General features: G+C 38.1%; 1 protein-coding gene across 3 annotated transcripts in view; it reads left to right on the plus strand.

Moving 5' to 3' along the window:
• LOC145978704 (uncharacterized) overlaps positions 1-20,271 on the plus strand; it is a 289,117-nt gene extending 268,846 nt beyond the window's left edge. For all 3 annotated transcript variants that reach the window (XM_083111504.1, XM_083111503.1, XM_083111505.1), the window contains 2 exons: positions 5,834-6,094; positions 16,344-20,271. In XM_083111504.1, coding sequence (XP_082967630.1) covers positions 5,834-6,094; positions 16,344-16,532 — 450 coding nt within the window. In that variant the 3' untranslated portion in view covers positions 16,533-20,271. The remainder of the gene's footprint in view (positions 1-5,833; positions 6,095-16,343) is intronic.
• The last annotated feature ends 1,813 nt before the right edge of the window (positions 20,272-22,084 follow it).

A 22,084-nucleotide genomic window follows, 5' to 3' on the forward strand; every position in this document is an offset into this window, starting at 1 on the left:
CCTTTTTGAGGTAAGCAATGAATATAATACCATGCGCATCCCAGAATACTGATGCCATAACCTTGCCAGCCGACTGTTGCGTCTTTCCACGCTTTGGATTCGGTTCATCACGTGCAGTCCACTCGGCTGACTGTCGATTGGACTCTGGAGTGTAGTTATGGAGCCATGTTTCATCCATTGTAATATATCGACGGAAAAATTCGTGTTTATTACGGTTGAATATCGCTAAACATTGCTCCGAATCATCAAAACGTTGTTGCTTTTGATCGATTGTGAGCACGCGCGGCACCCATTTTGCACACAGCTTTCGCATGTTCAAATATTCATGCACAGTATGTCCAACACGTTCCTTTGATATTTTTAAAGTCTCCGCTATCTCGATCAACTTCACTTTACGATCATTTAAAATTATTTTTTTTTTATGTTTTCGTCGGTAACAACCTCTTTGGGGCGTCCACTGCGTGCATCGTCTTCGATGTTCATTTCGCCTCGTTTAAATTTAGCAAACCACTTCTCAACGGTTGATTTTCCTGGTGCAGAGTCCGAATAATGTTTATCAAGCCAAGCCTTGGCTTCAACAGTATTTTTTTCGCCAAAAAGCAATGCTTTATTAACACACGAAATTCTTTTTTATCCATTTTTTCACAATAACAAAAGCTGCTTCACTCACAATGCTATATCTCACGAACTAATTATCCGGCAGCTGTGAAATTTATACACGTATCTTTTGAAGGTTAGTACTAAGTAAAAATCACATGGATTTATTTAATTCTAGTAACGCCATCTATGAGTCAGCCTATGAACATTTCAGCCCAACTATTACATTTGGAACTTTATAGAAAAGTAACATAAGAAGAAAATGCAAATTCAAATTGTATTCGAAAACATAATATGTGTGTGTTATTTTATCTTTGTTGATTTAAATAAACATTTAACTAAATATTTAACTGACATTGAGATTTTTATAAAACCTTGAGGCATAATAGTTCTTCTCTCCTTCCTGGCATTACCTCTCTTGCCGTTTGTAATTCTCGTGTGTTGCTTCATTAAAAAATAGCCACACAGACAGAAAAATCTCGAAGCAGTTCCAAGACACTTTGATAACATACCAGGTTATTTGTGTAATATAAAGAACTTTTAACTTTTGAGCGTTTCAATTTTTTATTTCTCCATCTAATATTTTATAAGTAGAACTGTGCAGCATTAAAAAAATAAAAAGAGTAAAGTGTTCCCCTGTGCATAGCACCACGCCATGAAGGCGTATAGGGGGTGTGGGGGTAACGCCCCACACTTTCTTGATCCGGTCGTGAGTGGGGGTGATGTGATCAGCATCACGCCCCTAACCGCCTTTACCCCCCAGGGTTTCCCCCAGGTACCCATGTTATTCAACGCTGGGTGGGCGCCGGGGCCGCTTTCACCGTTAGAAAAGTTCCCGGATTTGAACCGGCCGGGGATCGAACCCGGGACCTTGAGCATGGTAGTCAGACGCGTTACCGACTGAGCCACCGCGGCCAAGTATAGTATTCTTTAAAACTTTATGGATGCACTGATCTTTCAAATTTTAGTAAACCTGATAATTTGTGCAGTGAATGTCCCCCTCCCTTGCCCCCCCCAAGTAACAGCTATGCTTTTATGAATAGATGGTGTTAAAGGCGTAGCTACTGCGGAGCATGCGCACTCGTCTGGTCCCCCTCGAACATCCGGTTACGCTTAGGATGCTATGGACGTTAATACGAAAGGGCAAAGTGGTGATTCTTTTACAAGGAAATAGGGCGTCACCTGTGTAGCATATGATTGCACAGTTCGATCGGGAACAAATTTATTGAGTCAAGTATCACTTCGTGGGTTTCTGAAGGACGTAGAGAGACGAAACCTGTTGATACAAGCAGAACGAGAAAGGACTGGTACACGGAAAGGATTTTTACGACTTGCATTTTGTTACAAACATGTTGATCGTTTATCTGCGTATTGTGTTGTGGTGAAAAGTACGCCTCTTAGTGAGGTTTCAAACCGAAGCGACACGCAACAGCAGTGGTGTGTACCGAAGTGACAAGCGACAGGCCCATTTAGTTTATAAATAAGCATTTACCGCTCATGGGAAATCAAGTCTCAGGCGGCACAATACACGCCATTGAGAATCTGAGCGACACGTGCAGCTTGTCGTGTCGCTTCGGTTCGAAAAATTTCATTGATCACTAAGAATTCACTTTATTTTAAGTGGCACGGAGATTACACACCGAAGCGACAAGCAACAGCCCCTTTACTCTAAAGGAAACAATTCATCTTGCATACGAGTACAACAGAGCGAGGCGACACGATGTATGGTACTGAGAAAACACCAGTCCAGTCCAAGCGACACGTAAGAAAGCTTTCGGACTTCAGCGATATATGTCTCTTGGAAATCAATATTAAAAAACAATACTTTACGAACGACAAATTGCAGGTGTCGCTTGTCGCTTGGACTGGGCCGCTTTATCAATACCGTGCATTGTGTTGCCCCGGCCTGTTATTTGCGCAAGCGTGACTTGTGAATGGTTTGCTTTAGATCGAATGCTTCTGTGCGGAACCCCGATATCGGTTGTCGCTTATAATCTGAAAACTCCCTTGTTGCTTGAAGTAAATTCGTGCAAGTGTAAGTGGCATGCCATATCATAGGTTTTCCCTAAATCGCTCAGGCGGAAAGGCGACGTTGAAAGCACATATATTTACTAGCATTTGTTATGTGTCATTACTTCTGCAGATTTGTTGGCAAAGATTCACTTAAGCATACTTTATAATATAATAATATCACTTCTTTTATAGAATTATCTTTCTCTCACTTTTCCATTAACAAAATAATTCAATATATTTAAACGTTCGTCGTGCGTGTACATGAGATACTTGTATGTACGCATGCATGTCCGCAGGATTTTTTCCAGGGAGGGGCAAGGAAGGTATTTTTTTCCAGGGGGGGCAAATGAAGGCAAATTTTCCTCCAAAATAGTGTTGTTCCCTAAAAAACATTGTTTAAATTTGAATTTATGGTGTTCATGCAGTAATTAACACATATTATTGTGGCTAAAATGAAATTATATGTGTGAAATACATATTTTTTGGTTGACTTTCATTTTCCGGGAGGGGGAGCACGGCCCCCCCTTGCCCCGTTCCGGACGCCCATGTATGTACGTAGATTCTGTAGTACGTAGTGTGCTATACATCTGGCGGCCACAAAGACACGTCCTATTTTAATAATCTGCTCTGCAGTTGATCATTCGACGGATTCTAGACGTCCACTCCTTCATAGTAGAAGTATAACAAATACCTTTCTTGACTATCGTCGCATAACTGATGAAAATAAGTGCTCATTTCTTACTTCGTATGCTGGTGAATCTGCACTGGCAACAACGGGGACTAGCCTAAACCGGAAGTTCCGGGGGGACCGGGCAAGACCTCACCAATGTTTATGTTTACATTTTTAACACGGTCTATACAGTAGTCCCAATTTATGTACATGCTGGCAGGTACATTAAAAAGTAACTTTCAGAACAATGTTGCAGACCTGCTCATGAGAAAAACTAATCTTCTACTTTGTAAATATAGAGAATATCATGAAGAGCAATACTGTACAGAAAAGAAGCGATTGTTTCCAATATCAAAGATGCACAGACTAATGAAACTTTCTCCCTCTTCCAAATGATAACTGAAATAGCTGATGTGAAGAAACATTACAAAAACAAACATAAGATCAAGGCCTAGTAGAAAAAAGTCTTCCGGATTTATAAAACCTAACATCTCAACTATTTATCTCAAGAATGTAATAATATATCATAGAGTTCAATGCCGACGAGTTCAGTGTCATCCAATTTATATCACACACATAAAAATTTTAAAAAGTCAGTGTGGTAACAAGATATAATGTGTGTAGGGACAAGGCAGGAAAATAACATTAAAATAAACGCATTACATATTTTTTTTTTCTCGTGTCAATGTCTATTAGTGGGTTCATGGCTATAGAAGCATGTGTGTAGATATTATGAAGGCCAGATCAATATTTTCAACGTAAAAAATGGAAAATTATTTTAAACAATAATGGAAATATGTATGTAGATATTATAAAGTCGAGATCGGTAATTTCAACATAAAAAAATTGAAAACTATTTTCAGCATTTTTCAAACTGAGATGATCCGAAATATTTGCCAATACATATTTAAAGAATCAGGGCAGAAATGGAATAAACCTAACCTTCACAATAAGCAAGTTTATCAGCCAGGGTTGATGTTGATTCTCAAGGCCAGGGTTGTAAGGTCTGGAGGTTAAATCAGAGTTGGGCCTTGGACAATTCAACTTGAATTCAAATACTAAAGTTTGAAATGTTGGCATTATCATGTATAAGTGCTTTAGAGGATATGATTAACATGTGTATTTGTTAAAGCACTACCTCTACAAGGTAAACAGTGTTTTTTTTTTTTATTCTTTCCCACATAAGCCATGTAGAAAGTTCACTGTGCATTATGCTAAAGGCTAAGAGTGACTGGGGATGAAATGTTATCGCAGTAAGATCTTACCTCTCAACACAACATTACAAAATAATACAATAATATTGATCTTCTTTTGAAATTGATTTTTATTTCTAGAAATGATTAAATAGCTAAATCATTGAATTATTGGCTCAGGATCTTCCCACTGAAAGTTCCAGGTTACACTCCCAACATTGGCATGGGCGTTTATTTGTCTCTTTTCATGTGTTTAATCTAATGATCATTGTTTATCATTGTCATGGTTATCAAAATGTGGTAGAAAAGTAACATAAGAAGAAAATGCAAATTCAAATTGTATTTGAAAACATAATATGTGTGTGTGTTTGTTATTTTATCTTTGTTGATTTAAATAAAGATTTAACTAAATATTTAACTGACATTAAGATTTTTATAAACCCTTGAGGCATAATAGTTCTTCTCTCCTTCCTGGCATTACCTCTATTGCCGTTTTGTAATTCTCGTGTTTTGCTTCATTAACAAATAGCCACTTAGACAGACAAATCTCAGGCAGTTCAAAGACACTTTGTAACATACCAGGTTATTGGTGTAATTTACAGAACTTTTAACTTTTGAGCATTTCAATTTTTTATTTCTCCATCTAATATTTTATAAGTAGAACTGTGCAGCATTAAAAAAATATTCTTTAAAACTTTATGGATATTATGAAATGTATTTGCTTCTAGTAGAGAGGGATATTAATACTGAAATTCTTGTGGACCTTTTCACCCAAAGGTTTCCCAGATTATTTGTTAATAGTGTTACATGTCGAGTAAACGTAAAACAGTTTAACATTTCCTCAAATAAATCGAGTTAGGCATGTTTGATATTTCTTTACAATATGTTTATAAGAAATGTCAGTTCATTTAATGTTAATTCTAATTTTTATTTGTGAAAGAAAGCTATTTAATTGTTTTATACTACCTGGTGTCTTCACAACACCAATTTCTAAATATGGAAACACGTAGTTGTTAGACATAGAAGTTAGTAGCAATGGGACAATCATATACATATAAATCTTACTCATTATTTTCATTAAAACGTCAGTGAAAAGTGAACTGCATACTCTTCTCAAAAGAAAGTTATTTTTACCTTACAATTTCCAGTCAGTGAATGGTTGTATAATTCCATTCTGTTTTTCTATTGCATGCATGATTAGTGAAAACTTGGCAAGAAATGGGAAAGTATGTACTTGACAAATTAAAACTTATATTGACACAACAGTTTTTCATTTTATGTACATCGTAACTTGTATATGTGTTGCTAATTATTCTATTGAGAGTACCTGACCCAAAAATTGTTTGTTGTTCTACAACAGCAGAGGCCGTTGACCAGATACCTGCCAATCCGCAGCGAAACTTTGGACCTTCGCCAACACATTGAGACAGCTGGTCATCAGATTGAGCTCTGCTCTCATGTTTTTCTTACGCCTACATCGTGCAGGGGCTACTTACATAAGATGGGCTCCAAATTCCACAACTGGAACAAGCGGTGGTTCGTGTTTGACCGCTTGAAAAGGACATTTATGTATTATGGAGATAAGAATGAGAAGAAACCTCGAGGTGGTGTTTATTTCCAGGTATGTAATTTATTTTAATTTTCCAACGTAAGTTAACTTTATATATATGGGGGGGGGGGGGTAAAGGCAACCAGGGGTGTGGTGCTGATCACATCACCCCACCTTTGGCCGTGATCAAGATAGTGGGGGGCCTTAACTCCACACCCCCTTCATGGCATGGTGCCAAGCACAGATATATATATACCGTGCGTCCATTTCGATCTTCAGCCGAGAGATCGGGAGAAGCGTGGCAGGCTGCGCTGACGGAGATGCCGACATTTGTGGCCTGTAATGCCCGCTTATTTTTATGGACGTATGCAGACATTTATATAAATATTGCAAAACGAGCACTAACCTGTGTTATAAGATTACGGTTTTAATTTTAGTAGCTTAGTGGCTGTATGTGCCGATGATTTTGACACGCCCACCTCTTGTGAAACACGGCGTAGAGGTTTGTTTGGAGAACGTTCTAACGCTGCACCAATTTCGTCGAGTTTTGCTTCGGTTAGAATCCGTCGTTTTTGATTAGGTGTTTTAAAATTTAACGATCCAGTTTCTCGTAATTTAAGGACAAGATGTCTAACCGTATCTCTATGTGGAGTTGAAACGCCTGGGAATTTCTGTACAAATTGCCTACACACGAGTCTGTTTTCATGTACTTGTCATACATAATAAATCTTTGTTCTAACGTGAACCTTGCGGCTGGCATTCAAATAGTCTTAACTGACACATACACACTGCAATAACACAAACAAGTAACTGCAAGTAACCAAGAATAACACTCTTGCGCACAGTACGAAATTAACACGCACTTGGTTTACGTTGCTCGCCACTATATTCACAGCTCTGTCTTCATCTAGTCGCGAAGGAACAAAAAAACTCGAGCTCTGAGATATCGGATTGCAAGGAAGCTTACGAAAACCATTCACTTTTAACGGTTTCGTCTGCAGCGTAATCTTGATACAGTGTTGCACATTCGAAACCTCCAAACGATTTCCATCGCCACAAAACTCTTTCAAGGATATAAACTTAAGCAGGACGTTACTGGTCAAAATTATGATTAAAATGTTCTATTATCTGTGGCTCTTAACATCGTTTCTAAAGCGTATTTTTTGTGTATATAAGGGCAGAACTTGGATGAATTACAGATGATAAATTATAACACAGGTTAGTGCTCGTTTTGCAATATTTATATAAATGTCTGCATATGTCCATAAAAATAAGCGGGCATTACAGGCCACAAATGTCGGCATCTCCGCCAGCGCCGCCCGCCACTCTTCTCCCGATCTCTCGGCTGAAGATCGAAATGGACGCACGGTGTGTATATATATTTGCAGCCTGTAATGCCCGCTTATTTTTATTATATAATATTACTTTTCACTGCTTTTGTGACAGCTCTGTGGCAAGTTGAAATGGTCAACTTCTCTCCACTAGAGGTCCTGAATTGGAGTCCCAGCCTGGTCATAGGTGTTCTTTGTGAGCTTCATCAGTTTTATCTAATCATCACTTATCCTCGTCATCATGATGAGATAGAAGTGGCAGAAAAGTGATGCTAAACAACAAAAATATAAGAATACTAAAATATGTAATTCACTGCTTTGTGATTTTTTACTTGAAAAATTGCTTTCATGGGAGTTTTTTAAGTATCCACATTACAATTGTTAGGTGTTATAAGTAAAAAATCAATTACTTCTGAATGATATTTACTACTTTATGTGTTCAGTGTTTCGGTCATAAGGACAATAATAACTCTCAGAATCTTCAAAGAATGTGAGTCACATAATGATTGGAACATTGATCAAAGAAAGAAGAAAATATCATATATAAACCCTGACTGTTATTATTAATCTTAAATTAATTATGTTCTTGAAATAATTCTATTACGAGGATGAGATGATACATTTTTCTGCCTATGTAAAATGTATGTGTTTTGTGTACGTATGTGTATATTTCAACACTGTTGAAATGTACATTCAAATTGAGAAAAGCACATGATGTATACTTAGTATACTTAGTATATATCTGTATAGTATAGATTTCTGCTTACATTGCAGATGTAAGTGGAAATTAGGTCCTTTGTCAACCTGTCAAACTGATTAAAAAACATACCTGACAAATTACATTCTCAAATTTTTGGAAACCATTTGGTTTCTTCATCAAGAGTGGGATCAAAAATTACCTGTTCATTAACAGGCATATTAAAAATGGAATAAAATATTAAACTGGTAAATTATATTTAAAAATAAGCTAAACAAATACACTTGCTGACAAAAAAAGTGAAGCACCCAGAAGGAATGGTCGAAGATTACCCTATTTCGGTATACATGCATACCATTGATGTGTGAGTAACTGATTAGATGTACAAGGATCTGTAATGTGTAGAACGCCCACCAGAGGTCATTTGTGACGTCACCTCCTGTTGCTGATAAGGTGGGACCAGTCACCTGCTGTGAGTCAGACAGTGCAGCACGAAGTTTAGAGAGGAAAACGAAGCACCGGCGATGGCTCGCAGACGCGTTAGACAGCCGATCCAGCAATTGACAGCATTTGACAGAGACCGCATTGTGGGACTGCATGAGGCGGGTTGGTCGTATCGGGCAATTGCCAGGCATGTGGGCCATTCAGATGTCACAGTGGTTCGATGTTGGAATCAATGGGTACATGAGGGCACCCATGCACGTCGTGCAGGTTCAGGTCGACCAAGAAACACCACCCCGAGGGAGGACCGTCGTATGGCGCTCCAAGCAGTGCGGGATCCCACAACTTAGCACCCGTCATCCGAGAACATGTACTGGATAATCTACAACATCCTGTGAGTTCCTGCACAGTGTCTCGACGACTCGCATCCGCCGGATTCTGGTCCTTCCTCCCCATGCGCCGGTTGCCGTTGACACCACTACACCGATGCGTGCGGTTGGTGTGGTGCCGTGCTAGGGAGGCATGGACAGAGGACGAATGGCATCGCATCATGTTCAGTGATGAGTCCCGCTTCTCCATGACCTCCGATGACCATTGTGTGCGGGCGTGCTGGAGTCGAGGGCAGAGGGCACACCCTGTCTACATTGTGGAGAGACACACAGGTGTGACCCCTGGCATTATGGTGTGGGGAGCCATTGGATATGTGTTCAGGTCACCTCTAATAGTGCTTTGGCAGACTTTGACGGCACAGCGATACGTCACAGACATTCAGCATCCACACGTCCTACCCCTTATGGCACAACACCCTGGGACAGTGTTCCAACAAGATAATGCACGCCCACACACAGCCCATGTGTCTATGGACTGCCTAGAGCATGTTGAGGTCCTCCCGTGGCCAGCACCATTCCCGGACCTTTCCATCATTGAACATGTGTGGGATGACATTGGACGGGGACTCCGTCCTAGTGCCAACCTACGGGATCTGGAGGGACAGCTGCAACACTTATGGACGAACGTGCCTCAGGAGAGGATCCAAAGGTTGTTTGACACTATTCCGAACTGCATAAGGGCATGCATTGCGGCCAGGGTGGGTACGACACCCTACTGACCTGGCGCCACCATTCCACCTGTAACTGCCAACGGCCTTGACTCTTGCATCCTATATTGTAATCAGCTCAATAAAGGTACATGGACTTTCAGCATATGTAGTTTCATTCACGTCGAACCACTCCTTCTGGGTGCTTAACTTTTTTTGTCAGCCAGTGTATTTCTATAGTTGCACGTATTTCCTTTGTTATAACTATTCCGCTGTTTTGAATTTATGAATGTGAGGTTTACTTTCCCACCCTTACTTCTTTCTACACACGTATTGTACATAATCAACTTCATTGTATATTCTCCCAAAATTACCCAACTCTACCACTAAACTTGCAAGCCCACTTTTTGTCTTCCAATAATTTTTGCATAATTTGTCAATAAATCGTGTTCAGGGTGATGGATATTTGTAGCTTTGCTGGTCACGTGATTCAAACAAATATTCTTGAGTTAAATTGGCATTAGTGTCCACAATGTTTTGAGTGCATACATTGCTTTCAATATCAGGGAATTTTGATTAGAGACAAAGGAAAAGGATAAGGTTAAATATGTGTGTTAAGAGTCTGAGCTTAGACTCTGTCTTGTGATGGGTTCGCTCTAAATCCCAGTGTTCTTTTAGTGGATGTCGTGCTTTTATGGAGAAGTGGATTCCAGGGGTAGTTTCTAGTAGGTTTCTAGTATTCTAGTAAATGAAGCCATAGCCATTGCCTGAGAAAACACAGATCTCAACAGGAATGCGGGATTCCAGCTCAGTCTCGCCCGAGATCCATTTCTCTGTAAAAGCACAACATCCTCCAATAAAACACCGGGGTCCAGTGTGGACCAATCACAAGACAAAATCAAAGCTCTGCCTCTTAACTGCTGATGTTGAGAGCAATGTATATGCTCGAAATGTTGGATGCTGATGCCAATTCAACCTGGCTGGTAACCCGAGAACACTTGTTTGTATGGCTATTTTATCTACCAATGTGAATTAGTAACCTGTGCAACTGCAAGGCTTGCAATCAGTGTGCCCTGGAACCTTGGCCATTCCAGACATATTGCGGTAGTGGAGGCATTCATCCGAACAGGATCCATCCAGAAGACACTGCAAGCACTGTGACTGCCCAGTGAGGATTATTTTCAATCCATGTCAGAGAGGCACAGCATAATGAAGTGCTTCAGACAATCGAGAGCCAATGTCGGTGTGCAGAATCTGAAGTCGCCAAGTGCACAGTGCCTGCTGCATCTCCTGTATGGAACATCTTTGAGTGAAGGGCTCCTCTGTCGTGATTCATGTCCGAACCTGCCAACTTTCCATGGCAGACTATTTGCGAATCCTGCAGCTGCCTAGGGTAGGAGGTTATTGAACGTTCTGCGTTTTGACAAGCTTACAGACTGACATTAGTAGATATATTATGCACCACCCTGCATTTCATGTAGCTAGTTTAGTTTGAATTTGTCCCCTCAATTGTATATAGATGGCACTGGTGTTGTATCAAATGTAATAGATGCGAGGTCATCTCTGGTTGAGCCCCATTTCAACATAACTTTTCAGTCATAGCCATAAGCCATTACATGCAGCTACATTGGTTGAATTAGTTTTCTTCAGTTGCAGGGAGGTGGTGGCATTATTGGTTAGTATCAGCTGAGATGTTGAAGTATGCCTGGAACAGAATAAATTTACTCAGCGATCTAAGTTGCGAAAATTGTGGGGAATCCAGAGATTGTCTTGGTAGTTCGGTGGTAGAACATTGACATGAAATGCCAAACACTCAGGTTTGATCACTTATCGAGCCACTGTTTTCACATAACGTTTGAGTAAGTTATAGAATTTCTGTATTTGTCCTGCACCATGGCCATGCGGTGCAGTCTAAGGCTTTGGGCCCCAGCCACTGGACATGCACAGGTTCGAGTCTCATGGGGTAAAACGTAACAGCTTTTCTCCTGATACTTCAACCTGTGTATATAGGACCGGTGGCTAATTTCCATGAGGAATTTTGGAACTATGAATGAGTAGCATAACCCAGTCATGGAAACCTATAACAATGAATGGGGATTTGCCCTGCTAAAGACATCACTCCATAACTGTGGTGGGAGTGAGGCTGGCAGTCGGTATGTAGGCACAGGCTCTCACGGCAAATGGTTATTTAATTTCTGTATTTACTTTTGTGTTCAGCTTGATATGAAAAAAAAAAGAAACAAAAAAGAAAAAGCAGCATTGAAAGTGGGGCTGCGTCGATACCTGATTCACATTAGTTGTGATAGTAGTGCTTGTAAATTGTAACAGTTAAAATTTGTTCAAAATATTGATTAACACAGTGGTGTGTCACATGACAAACATGTGCAATTGCTGTAAAATGTCCCACATAAGGAACTCGGTCCCACATTACGAACTGCATGCAAATATCATCACATATGATTAACCCTCAGCAGACTTGCAGCAGGCACATGGGGTACTGTACTTTATATACCTAGTCATATCATAAATTCTGTTACAAAGTTTAGACAGGAATGGCAACACTGATTGGCAAGGTAACCCTGCAATGTTGGATCAAACAATAACCAGTATCATTGTGTGTTTGGCTGTGGTTGCGGAAAGGCGAATTTCACTACGAGTCGAATGGAGTGGGGTGTATACGAGAACCGTGTGACAGTAATTGCACTGCACAAAGTTGGCAAATCACCATCGGACATTTTCAACACCCTGAAAAAGCTGAATATCAGCAGGATGTTCATGCATCAGACCATCAACAGATACTGTGACACAGGGACAATTGAGGACCGCCACAGGAAAGGTAGACCTCACAGCGTGAGGAGCCAGAAGCTCGTGAAAGCAGTGGCGGCGTGGATTCGACGAAATTTTAGTCAGGAAACAAGCAGTGATGACTTGAGAGCTGAACATTTCAAAAATGTCAATGTGACTCCGAAGTGACCTAGGACTCCGTGCTTATCGGCGAAGTACTGGTCACTTCCCCACTTCACAGCTTAAGGTCCAGAGGGAGCAGAAAACAAAAAAAGACTCCTTCAGCGTTACGCAAATGGTGCCCACAAGAGGACCCTTTTCACAGACGAAAAAATTTTCACGATTGATGTGTCTTACAATCGTCAAAACGACTGTGTTTATGCCTCGACATCCCAGGAAGCTCGTGAAAACACACCACAGACCCTCAGAAGCCATCATCCCGCCTCAGTGATGGTTTGGTGGGGGGTTTTGTATGATGGCACAACTGACCTCCACATCTGTGATCATGGTGTGAAAAATCTGCAAAAGTGTACCAAGCGACAGTGTTGGAGCCACTTGTGAAATCGTTGACCCACAAGGCAAAGACCACACAGGAGTGGCTTCAGAGGAATGTGCCTGATTTCATTGCTCTGGCTGATTGACCCTCCAGTAGCCCCGACCTCAGCCCATTGGACTACAGGTTGTGGTCAGTTTTGGAGGGCATGGTCTGTAGGAAGAGGCATCCAAGCCTTGCGAGTCTCAAGCGTTCTCTTGTGAAGGCAGTGGTGGACTTTCCCCCTCGAGACCATGCATGCTGGGATCGATGACTGGTCTCAGAGACTTCGGACGTGTGTGAAGGCCATAGGTAGCCATTTTGAACAGTGATTGGTGCTCTGTGTTGGAAAGACCTGTACCTTTATAACATTCAAATATTAATACATTAGCTTGCTCACTGTGCCTGTAGTTCATTATTAACTTTGTAACAGAATTTATGATATGACTAGACACAAGGAGCGACCTGGTTACAATTCATGTAAAAACGATTGTTATAAATGCACCAAAAGAAAAACCGACCAAAGTGTCAAAAGCTGAAATAACAATGAATGAGAGAGACTGTACTCATAAAATAGTAAATTCCTTGCATTTCCAACTGTTTTTGATAATCTCTGCAATTTTTTTCATGGTGTTTCACAATTTTGGACCAGGCTGAGGAACAGATTAAAATTATTCCTGTAGTAATCTATGGAAAACAGCATCCCACATAACAAACACCATACCAGGCTCGTAGCCAGGTAGAGGGTGGGGAGAAGGTCAGCCCCCTTCTGGCACTTCTGTCAGTCCCCTTGACATTAGTTAAAACAATTTTGTATAATTTATTTACAGTGAGGAGTAAAAACGTAGACAGCAAATGTTACTTTGCTCACAATTTAGTGAAGGATAAATTCACAGAACATGAACAGCAGCTATTACATTCCTTCATCTTATTTATGAGCAGAAATCTAAGTAGCGGCAAGTATTAGACTAGAAAGTTTTTTATGGGTAGCTTGTTTATCTGTACCATTACTGTTCCTGTTGCGGCCTCCTATTTAGACAGAAATTTGTGACTTCGACACCATCATCCACATTCCTTTCACACGTGTGTTAAGGTCAACAGCTCCAAATTTTTTTTGGGACGAAGGGGAGTTTTATTGCTTCGGCCAGGGTGGAATGTACAGTAGGCACTATGATTGAATATTGTGTTTTTCTTGTGTGATATAAATATCTGCATCATCAAAAGTAGAAACTCACCATAGGAGAACGGGACGTAATCTGTAGTTTCGACGTTATTAATCTGTACCCCAGTGTCCCCCGGGACAAAGCTGGAGATTATTTGTATAGATGGTTGATTGACCAAAACGTTGAAATCTTGGTCGCCTGGGAGTATGTCCGGTGGTTTTTTCTCATTACGGGGTACAATTACTTCTACGTTAACGATAAAATCTTCCGACAAAAAGAAGGGTTGGCCATGGGCAATCCCATCTCTGGCCTTGTGGCCAACATCTTCATGCACTACGTCGAAAAAGCCGCTATGGAGCATGTAGGGGGGAGGGGGGAGGTAAAATATTATGGGAGATACGTAGATGACATCCTCATCATAGGGAATGAAATCAAACTTGACAGCATTTTCGACCAATTGGGGAAGCAGGACCCCAGGATTGGGTTTACTAGGGAAGATATGGCCAACGGAAAGATCCACTTTCTTGACTTGTGCCTTACTAAAACCGGACAACGGATCGTAACCGGGGTCTTTCATAAACCGTTAGCTGGAGAGCTGTACCTCCATAAGAGATCCCAACATTCGAATAGGACTAAATTAAATGTTTTTCTTAACTTTTTCATTCGCGCCGAAAGACTGTGCAATGACGAAAAAGAGAAAGAGAAAGAAGGAGAATGGATAAGGAAGGTGGGGGTAAAGAATGGGTATACTATCCGCGACCTGGAAAAAGTAGCTAGGAAAGCCAAAAGGATTGTTAGACAAGAAACATCGCAAAATGACAAAGAGGAGGAAAAAACTGAGGTAGGAAACGGTGAAAAGAACACATATTTTGTCGGGATCCCGTATTTTAAGGGGGTCTCCGAGAAAATTGAAAAGTCCGTGAGGGGTTACGGGATTAAATGTGGGGTAAGAGCACCCCGGAGTATTGAAAAGCACTTTACGTCTTATAAGAAAGGGAGGGGGGATAGGCGCAATAACCCTGAAGAGCGGAAGGGAGTGTACAGGATAGTGTGTGAATGCGGAAAGGAATATGTGGGACAGACCGGGAGAAGTATGCAAGTTAGGTGGGGAGAGCATGATAAGGACGTAAAGGAGGGCATACCCAAAACAGGATTATCTGAACACATATTGGTTAACCGACATAAGATTGCTAAAAGGGAAGTTATTAGGGAGGTTAACAATAAATTGGACAGAAACGTATATGAAGCTGCCTATATATGCGCGAAAAATTGGAACAAACTTAATAGGGACGATGGGAATTTAGAAGACGGCTGGGTTAATTTCTTTAAAAAATGGGATAAAGCCGCAGTGAATAGGGACGAGATGGGCTTCCGTGTTACTCCTGAGGTTAGGAAAGCCGCCGAGGTGGAAGTCGATTTCACCTTGGATTGGTGACTCCCGAGCCCCAGTTTGGAAGGATTGAGGAGGGGAAGTTTTCTTTCTCCAGGTACGGGCTGACACCGTGCATTCGCCTACCCCGAGCACTGGTCGGCAGTTCGCCGACTTTAGCCTTGGACGTTCTTTTGTTTTTTATAGTATTGCGCGGTTTTAGATGTGTAATTTATATTCTTTTTTAGAAAGTGTCCTTCATGCAACTTTTTAACCTAAATCCTTAACCTTCACTTTCACGACGAGGCACCATGTCAGGTGTCTGAATAACATCCTTTCAACCTGAAGAAGGAGGTAGTGTAACCTCCGAAACGTAGTACAAAAAATCTCATACTCACACACGTAAGTTGCTGATTTTTAATCTTTTAGCCTATAGTTTATATTTAATTGTGAGTAATTCGCACATTATCAGTATGTTATCAAAAGTAGTTTGGAGTGTGTAGTAAGGGATAATATCGCAGTGAATTAACACTTCAAGATATGTTTTAGAAGATATAGAAATGAAACTGTACTTTAGTATTATACGGACTACCTGTTTTCTGGGGAAGCAAAAGAAACACTTACGGACATAATAGGAACACTGTATTTGATTAGGTTAGGTACTTATCACAATGAATGTTGATTACACAAAGCAATAAATCACTTGAGGAATGCCATGAGGTAGTCCGTATAATACTAAAGTACCAAAGAAACTGTAGTATTTGCATGATATTTCTAAATGTTATATGAACTTAATAACCCCCACTCTTTCCCCTACCCCACACCCATACATATCATTTAATATTGTAAATTTTTTGAAGAATAGACTTGGTACATTCCAACCAATCCCTAAATGAAAGTTGTTGCATGTAATGGTGTCTAAATAATACTTGTCTACTCATCTTTTCATATCATTGATCTATTTTCAGGCCATTGAGGAAGTTTATGTTGACCATCTCAATTTGATGAAGTCACCAAATCCAAAGTTGACATTTTGTGTGAAAACTATAGATAGAACTTACTACCTGATGGCTCCAAACCCCGAAGCAATGCGTATCTGGATAGATGTGATTATCACAGGAGCTGAAGGGTACCAAGAGTTCGAGCATGGATCATAAATGTGAAATCCAAAACTTCTTTTTCTACAAATTTAAAAAAAAAGTTGCAGCTGGATAATTTGTGGTTCCTGTTTCAAGGCGAAATTAGGAATAGGAACACCACAAGATAACATCCATCATGGAGCATGTTTAAGCTAATCATCAGCATTACGATAAAGGTGCTGTTTGTAATTAGCACCGGTTCCGTGCTCTTCTGAAATTATTTCTGGGTCACACTGCCTCTTTGCTGCACTGTATGTAAAGTTCCTGCAAAAAGAATTTGCGGTGCTTAGTTCAATTGTAAGAGGCACTGTTGGAATAGCCTTTTTTGTCCTGATGCCTTGCAAATATTATTATTAATACACATTATAATGAGTGTATATATGTGTGTTGCAAGAATGGCATTTCTGCATGTAAATGGTACACAGATGTATGAGTGTGTATGTGTCCATTGTAAATACAGAGATCGTAGAAAAGTACGTAGGCGCAAAGTTAAAAATCCTTGCTCGCTTTTGTATCGGTAATTTTTTGAGCCATACATTGCACACTTCACAGTACAACATTATATTCCAGTTACATTGAATTTTCAAAATTTATATATATGTGTGTGTTAAAAGACAAATCAAGATCTGAATTTGAAAAAGATTTTAGGCTTTATTGATATGAAACTATAACTGTTGCAATTCTAATAGTACTTTATGTGTATTTTATAAGAAAAGTAACTGTAAGTGGCTCCTGATGTAAATAAACTGCATATTAGTTATTACAGGAAATAAATATTTAGGAAGGAAATATAAATAGATCAGCATCTGAGTGTCGTAGTTATTTACAGCAGTCAATGCAAGGCATCTTACCATAAACAGCTAGTATTCGAAATACATTTACCACAATTTTACTTTGTATAATGTTGTGTCATTATGTATCTATAACTACATCAAAGAAGTGAATGTATTGTATTATCTGTATGATATTTTAATGTCATTAGTCAAGGCATTGGAATACTTGAATATTATCCATAATAAAGTAATACATATTTGACTATAGAGAATTAGAAGGAAATATACTGGTAGAAAATGAATTTACAGTCTATTATTAATTTGTTGCCAGTTACACAGAGTTATAGAAATAAGTACATTTTAAATATTCTCTTTAATGCAAGAAAATATTATAGCAAATGTAGAAAAAGTGCAATCTGTGCATGTTCAGTATCCCCCTCTTAACAAATTTAAAAAAAAACCAATGAAATGTGTATAAAATAACTTTACAATCGTACATTATTAATATGCCTTGCTGAAAAATTATGTCTAGAGACATTTTTTTAGTTATCAGCGATGTAGGAAATTGAAATATTTTGTATGTGTTTGAGTTTCTATCATGATGAAGTATAATTTTCAATAAACATTGTATAGTCGCAGACAATATTTCTAAGTTATAGATGTAAAACTTTGTTGTATTTTAAGTCCTTGTTCCCAAGTTTTTATGGAATTAATATTTTATTGCTGAGTGAAGGAGAAGGTGCAAAAATTCATGATAATTTATCCACTTTAACATACAGTTACCAAATTTATAGTATTTTTACTACAAGGTGGTATTTTTTATGTATGTACAAAATTAGCACTGAATATGTTAGGAAAATTGGTTAAAAAAAAAGGGAGGGGGAAGTAACAATCATAGGCCACATCATTGTTGTCAAAGAAAATTAAAATAGTTATTACATAACAGGGAGGCACTATGTGCAGTTTTGTTGTGCTATTAATTCAAACGCATAATGAAGATTTTGTATTAAATGCAGAGACTGTATGTATGTATATACACAAATATATGACCATTTTTTACGTTTGTAGCATTCACATACAAATTCATTTTTAAACAAAATGTTTGCAGTGTGGAAAATTTTTGGTACAAAAATACAATAGTGTCTTCTTAATCACCTTAATATAGGAACACTCGGTACTGCATTTACACACATGTTTTCTCTTTTATAAGACATTTTTGTGATGAAATATTTTATATGTTTAATTCCAAACCATATAGACTATGGAAAGTTAGTTTTGAAGGTAGAATATCTCTGGGACCTTTTGGCTGTACCTCTGGTAATGGTGAAATAATGATGCAGGAATGCAAGTTTCAGACAGTGTTAGTATACGTGTGTGTGTGTGTGTGTACATTGAAAGTTGCTTTTTTATGTAATAATGATATCATGCTTGTGTGAGTGTGGTCTAATCGGTATTGGAAATTTAGGGGAAAATCATGAAAAAATTACCAAAAGTTACCTGAATTGTTCACATAATGACTCTATTTAAGGATCAGAAAAGAAAAAGACTTTTTTTTTTGGTAGCATTGATAAGAGGTACAGCCAAAATATTCCTGTGCAGAATTATTTGAAGAGAATGTTACCGTTCTGAGTCCTGAACCTGCCCTTAATTGTTTTAACCTAAGTGTGATGTATTACGAAGTGTTATTGACTGATTGTTTCCATATGCTGTCACCAATATTTTTAAAGTGCCGTAAGCCATTTCCAATTGTGTAAGCAATTATCTTTTCTGCAATATTGTTGGATACTCTTTGATAATCATACCATAAATTACAATATTATTGGCCGTTATTATTTATTGGAAGATCATGTAATTGCTGTATTAGGAGCAGACAAGGATGTATCAAACTGCTTGCATTAAAAGTAAAAGAATAAACTGTATAAAACTAAAATATCCCTTTAAGAACTCAAGAAAACTTTCTAGCTGTAGGCAATTATTCAGTTATAGTTAACATCTTCAGAAGATTTAATGCAAATAGCGCTGGAGCAGGACTATTATACTATCCCTATATATTAGCAGCAGTAAGTTGTGTTGAAAGTGAAAACAACTCATGTGTGCTCATACTTTTTTTAGTGTATTCTGAATCATATTTTTCCTTTTCTTCATATTCTAGCATCAAAAATTGAATGGTTTTTTTCAGATTATTTACATAATATAAAAATAAGTGAATTAATATGAAAATAACTTTGTTATTTCTAGAAATTAAGTTTGAGAAGTAAAGAAAAATCAGCTTATTGTAACAGTTTCAAATGGGCATTAAAAAAAAGTATTTCAACATGAACAATTGGGAAATAATTCATTACAAAAACTAGTTAGGAAGCATTCCTTAACTCTTTTGTACATAAATTTACTCCAGGACTTTCGAATTTTAAAATGTTGTTTAAATTTTTGGCCATATGTTGTTAACACAAAATCAAATAATGGCACTATCCTTGATTAATGGCGTTATTTGTTAAGGAAATATTAATTCTTTTCCTAACTGCTCTTTACACTAAATATCTAACAGAAAAGCATATTCAAACAGTGCTTCTATCAAAATGGATTTAATATTGTAATTTTTGCTTGATCTTGTAACATTTGGCAGTTCTGAAATCATGTGTTATAATACCAGCCTGTGCATATGTTCGATATGCCATGTATTACTTAGTAGTACAAAAAATGGTCTTCATAGGTACGTACATACTGTATAGAGATTTGTCTATGTTAAAATGCGATCAATATGGGATGTTTTGTTGAAGTAAGTTATTAGGATCTGCCATTCTGATTTATGGTAACAATTATTGTATGATTAGAAAATGGCATCCAACAATTGAAAAGCTGTAAAAATAGATAAGTTTCTTTTTTAAGACTGAGCAGTCATGTCTTCCTTTAGTACAGACTCACATTGTGCCTTTCAGATATCAGACAATAAATAATCCACAAGTTAAAAGTTGCTTTTTATTTATTGATTTCCTGTAGTGAGATAATTTTGGTATATTTTCTTCCCTTCCATAAAAGAAAAATACATTATTCAGTGTAGTAGTGGAGCTCTCATTGATTAAATGTGTTAAAAGAGTGTAAGGCTGCAAGATGGAATACTAGTAAACGAAACAGAAACAGTAGTGTTTCCCATTAAGATTGTCATATAATATTAATTTTTAAATAGACGCTGCTACAGCAAATTAACAAATTTAGGATGGGTGTGTAAAATTATAAATGTTACAAACTGACAGTGTGCCTAAAATTTTGTGTTAAAATAGGTGAGCTGTTCTGTTTTAATATGTAGATGATTTGATGTCTTTGGAGGAATGTTGGACACATTGTATCATAAAACCAGCTAGAAATTGCTTATTTATGGTACAAACATAAAGGTTTTATTTAATACACAGGACTGCCGGCACCATGGCAGAGTGGTTAGCACATCGCGCTACGATGCCAGGGGTCCCGGGTTCGAATCCTGGCTTGGGCATGGATGTTTGTAAGTGTCCATTCATCAATTTCATCATATCATCACTAAGTGTCTATTCATCAATTTCATCATATCATCACTCATCCTCATCTTTGCAAATTAGCCAAAAAGTGGCACAAGAAGCGAAGTAAAATAAAGCAAGTCAATCAATATAATACACAGGACTGAAATTGTAAGAAAAAATAGAATAGGTGTACAAATCATGCTGAGAACTGGAGTAACTTTTTCCTTTCTTTTTTGCCACAAGAGAAAAAATGCCTGTTAATTTTTGTACAAGTCATGATGGTCTAATTGATCGGATGTGTGAGTGCCATACGTGAGACCCAGGTGAATTTTTTTTGACAATGTCCCTGCATAAGGAAGCTCTGGGGCCCACACAGCCTAAAGTTAGGTTAAAGTTAGCTGGAGCATGGTGATCGTTCCATTATCTCCACCATGACTGAGATCAAGAATGTGTATGGCCCTACATGCCTTTATGGCACATACATTACTTGGGGGATACCTTCTTTTTAGCTAGCTTTTGAAGAACAGAAAACATTATTATGGATTTTTACATGCTGCGATTTGATTTTAAAATGTCTCCTTACCATAAAAGAGAATTAGTAATATTCTGTTACAATATTTCAGCCAGAAATTTTGATATGTGAATCATATGTGCTGTAATTGGTGAATCTTACTATCGAGCATCAAATGTACATATTTGTTTCAGAGTGTATTTAATTTGCTCTGGTGTTTTTTGGTTTCATTTAGTGAACACATTTACAGAAAAAAGACCAAAAAGAGTCATACAAATATTTTCGGTATTAATGTTAAACATGTATTCAGCAATGTGTTTTGATTGTTATTTCAGTATAATAGGAAAGCTGTTGAAAGTTTTATGCAAATATTGTCATTCTTCTTTTTTCACTTTTCCAGTAATTTTGTAGAATATCAAACATATTATGTGCTTTACAATTATTTTATTAAATTACATACATATTTATGTTACAAATGTCTGCGTACCAACAAGTAGCTTGACAAACTAAGTTTCAGTAATCGTGAGCAAGCAGAAGACAGAGTGTACATACTGGTAAATCGGAGAAAAATTAATATTGCAGTTCAATTTGACTTGACAATTACAATAATTTTTAAATAATACACAATCCCAAATCTGTTCTCAGAAGAAATTATATAATACTTACAACTATGTTACATTACTAACAAAATTGTAACACACATGCCTGTTGTGGGTAAAATTTACATTGATACTAAATATGAAAAATCAAACATGATTCATAGATATGACAAAGAGAATGACTAGATACATATAT

This window comes from Lepisma saccharinum, chromosome 25 (genome assembly GCF_977018435.1).
Source record: "Lepisma saccharinum chromosome 25, izLepSacc3.1, whole genome shotgun sequence".
Classification (NCBI taxonomy): Eukaryota; Metazoa; Arthropoda; class Insecta; order Zygentoma; family Lepismatidae; genus Lepisma; species Lepisma saccharinum.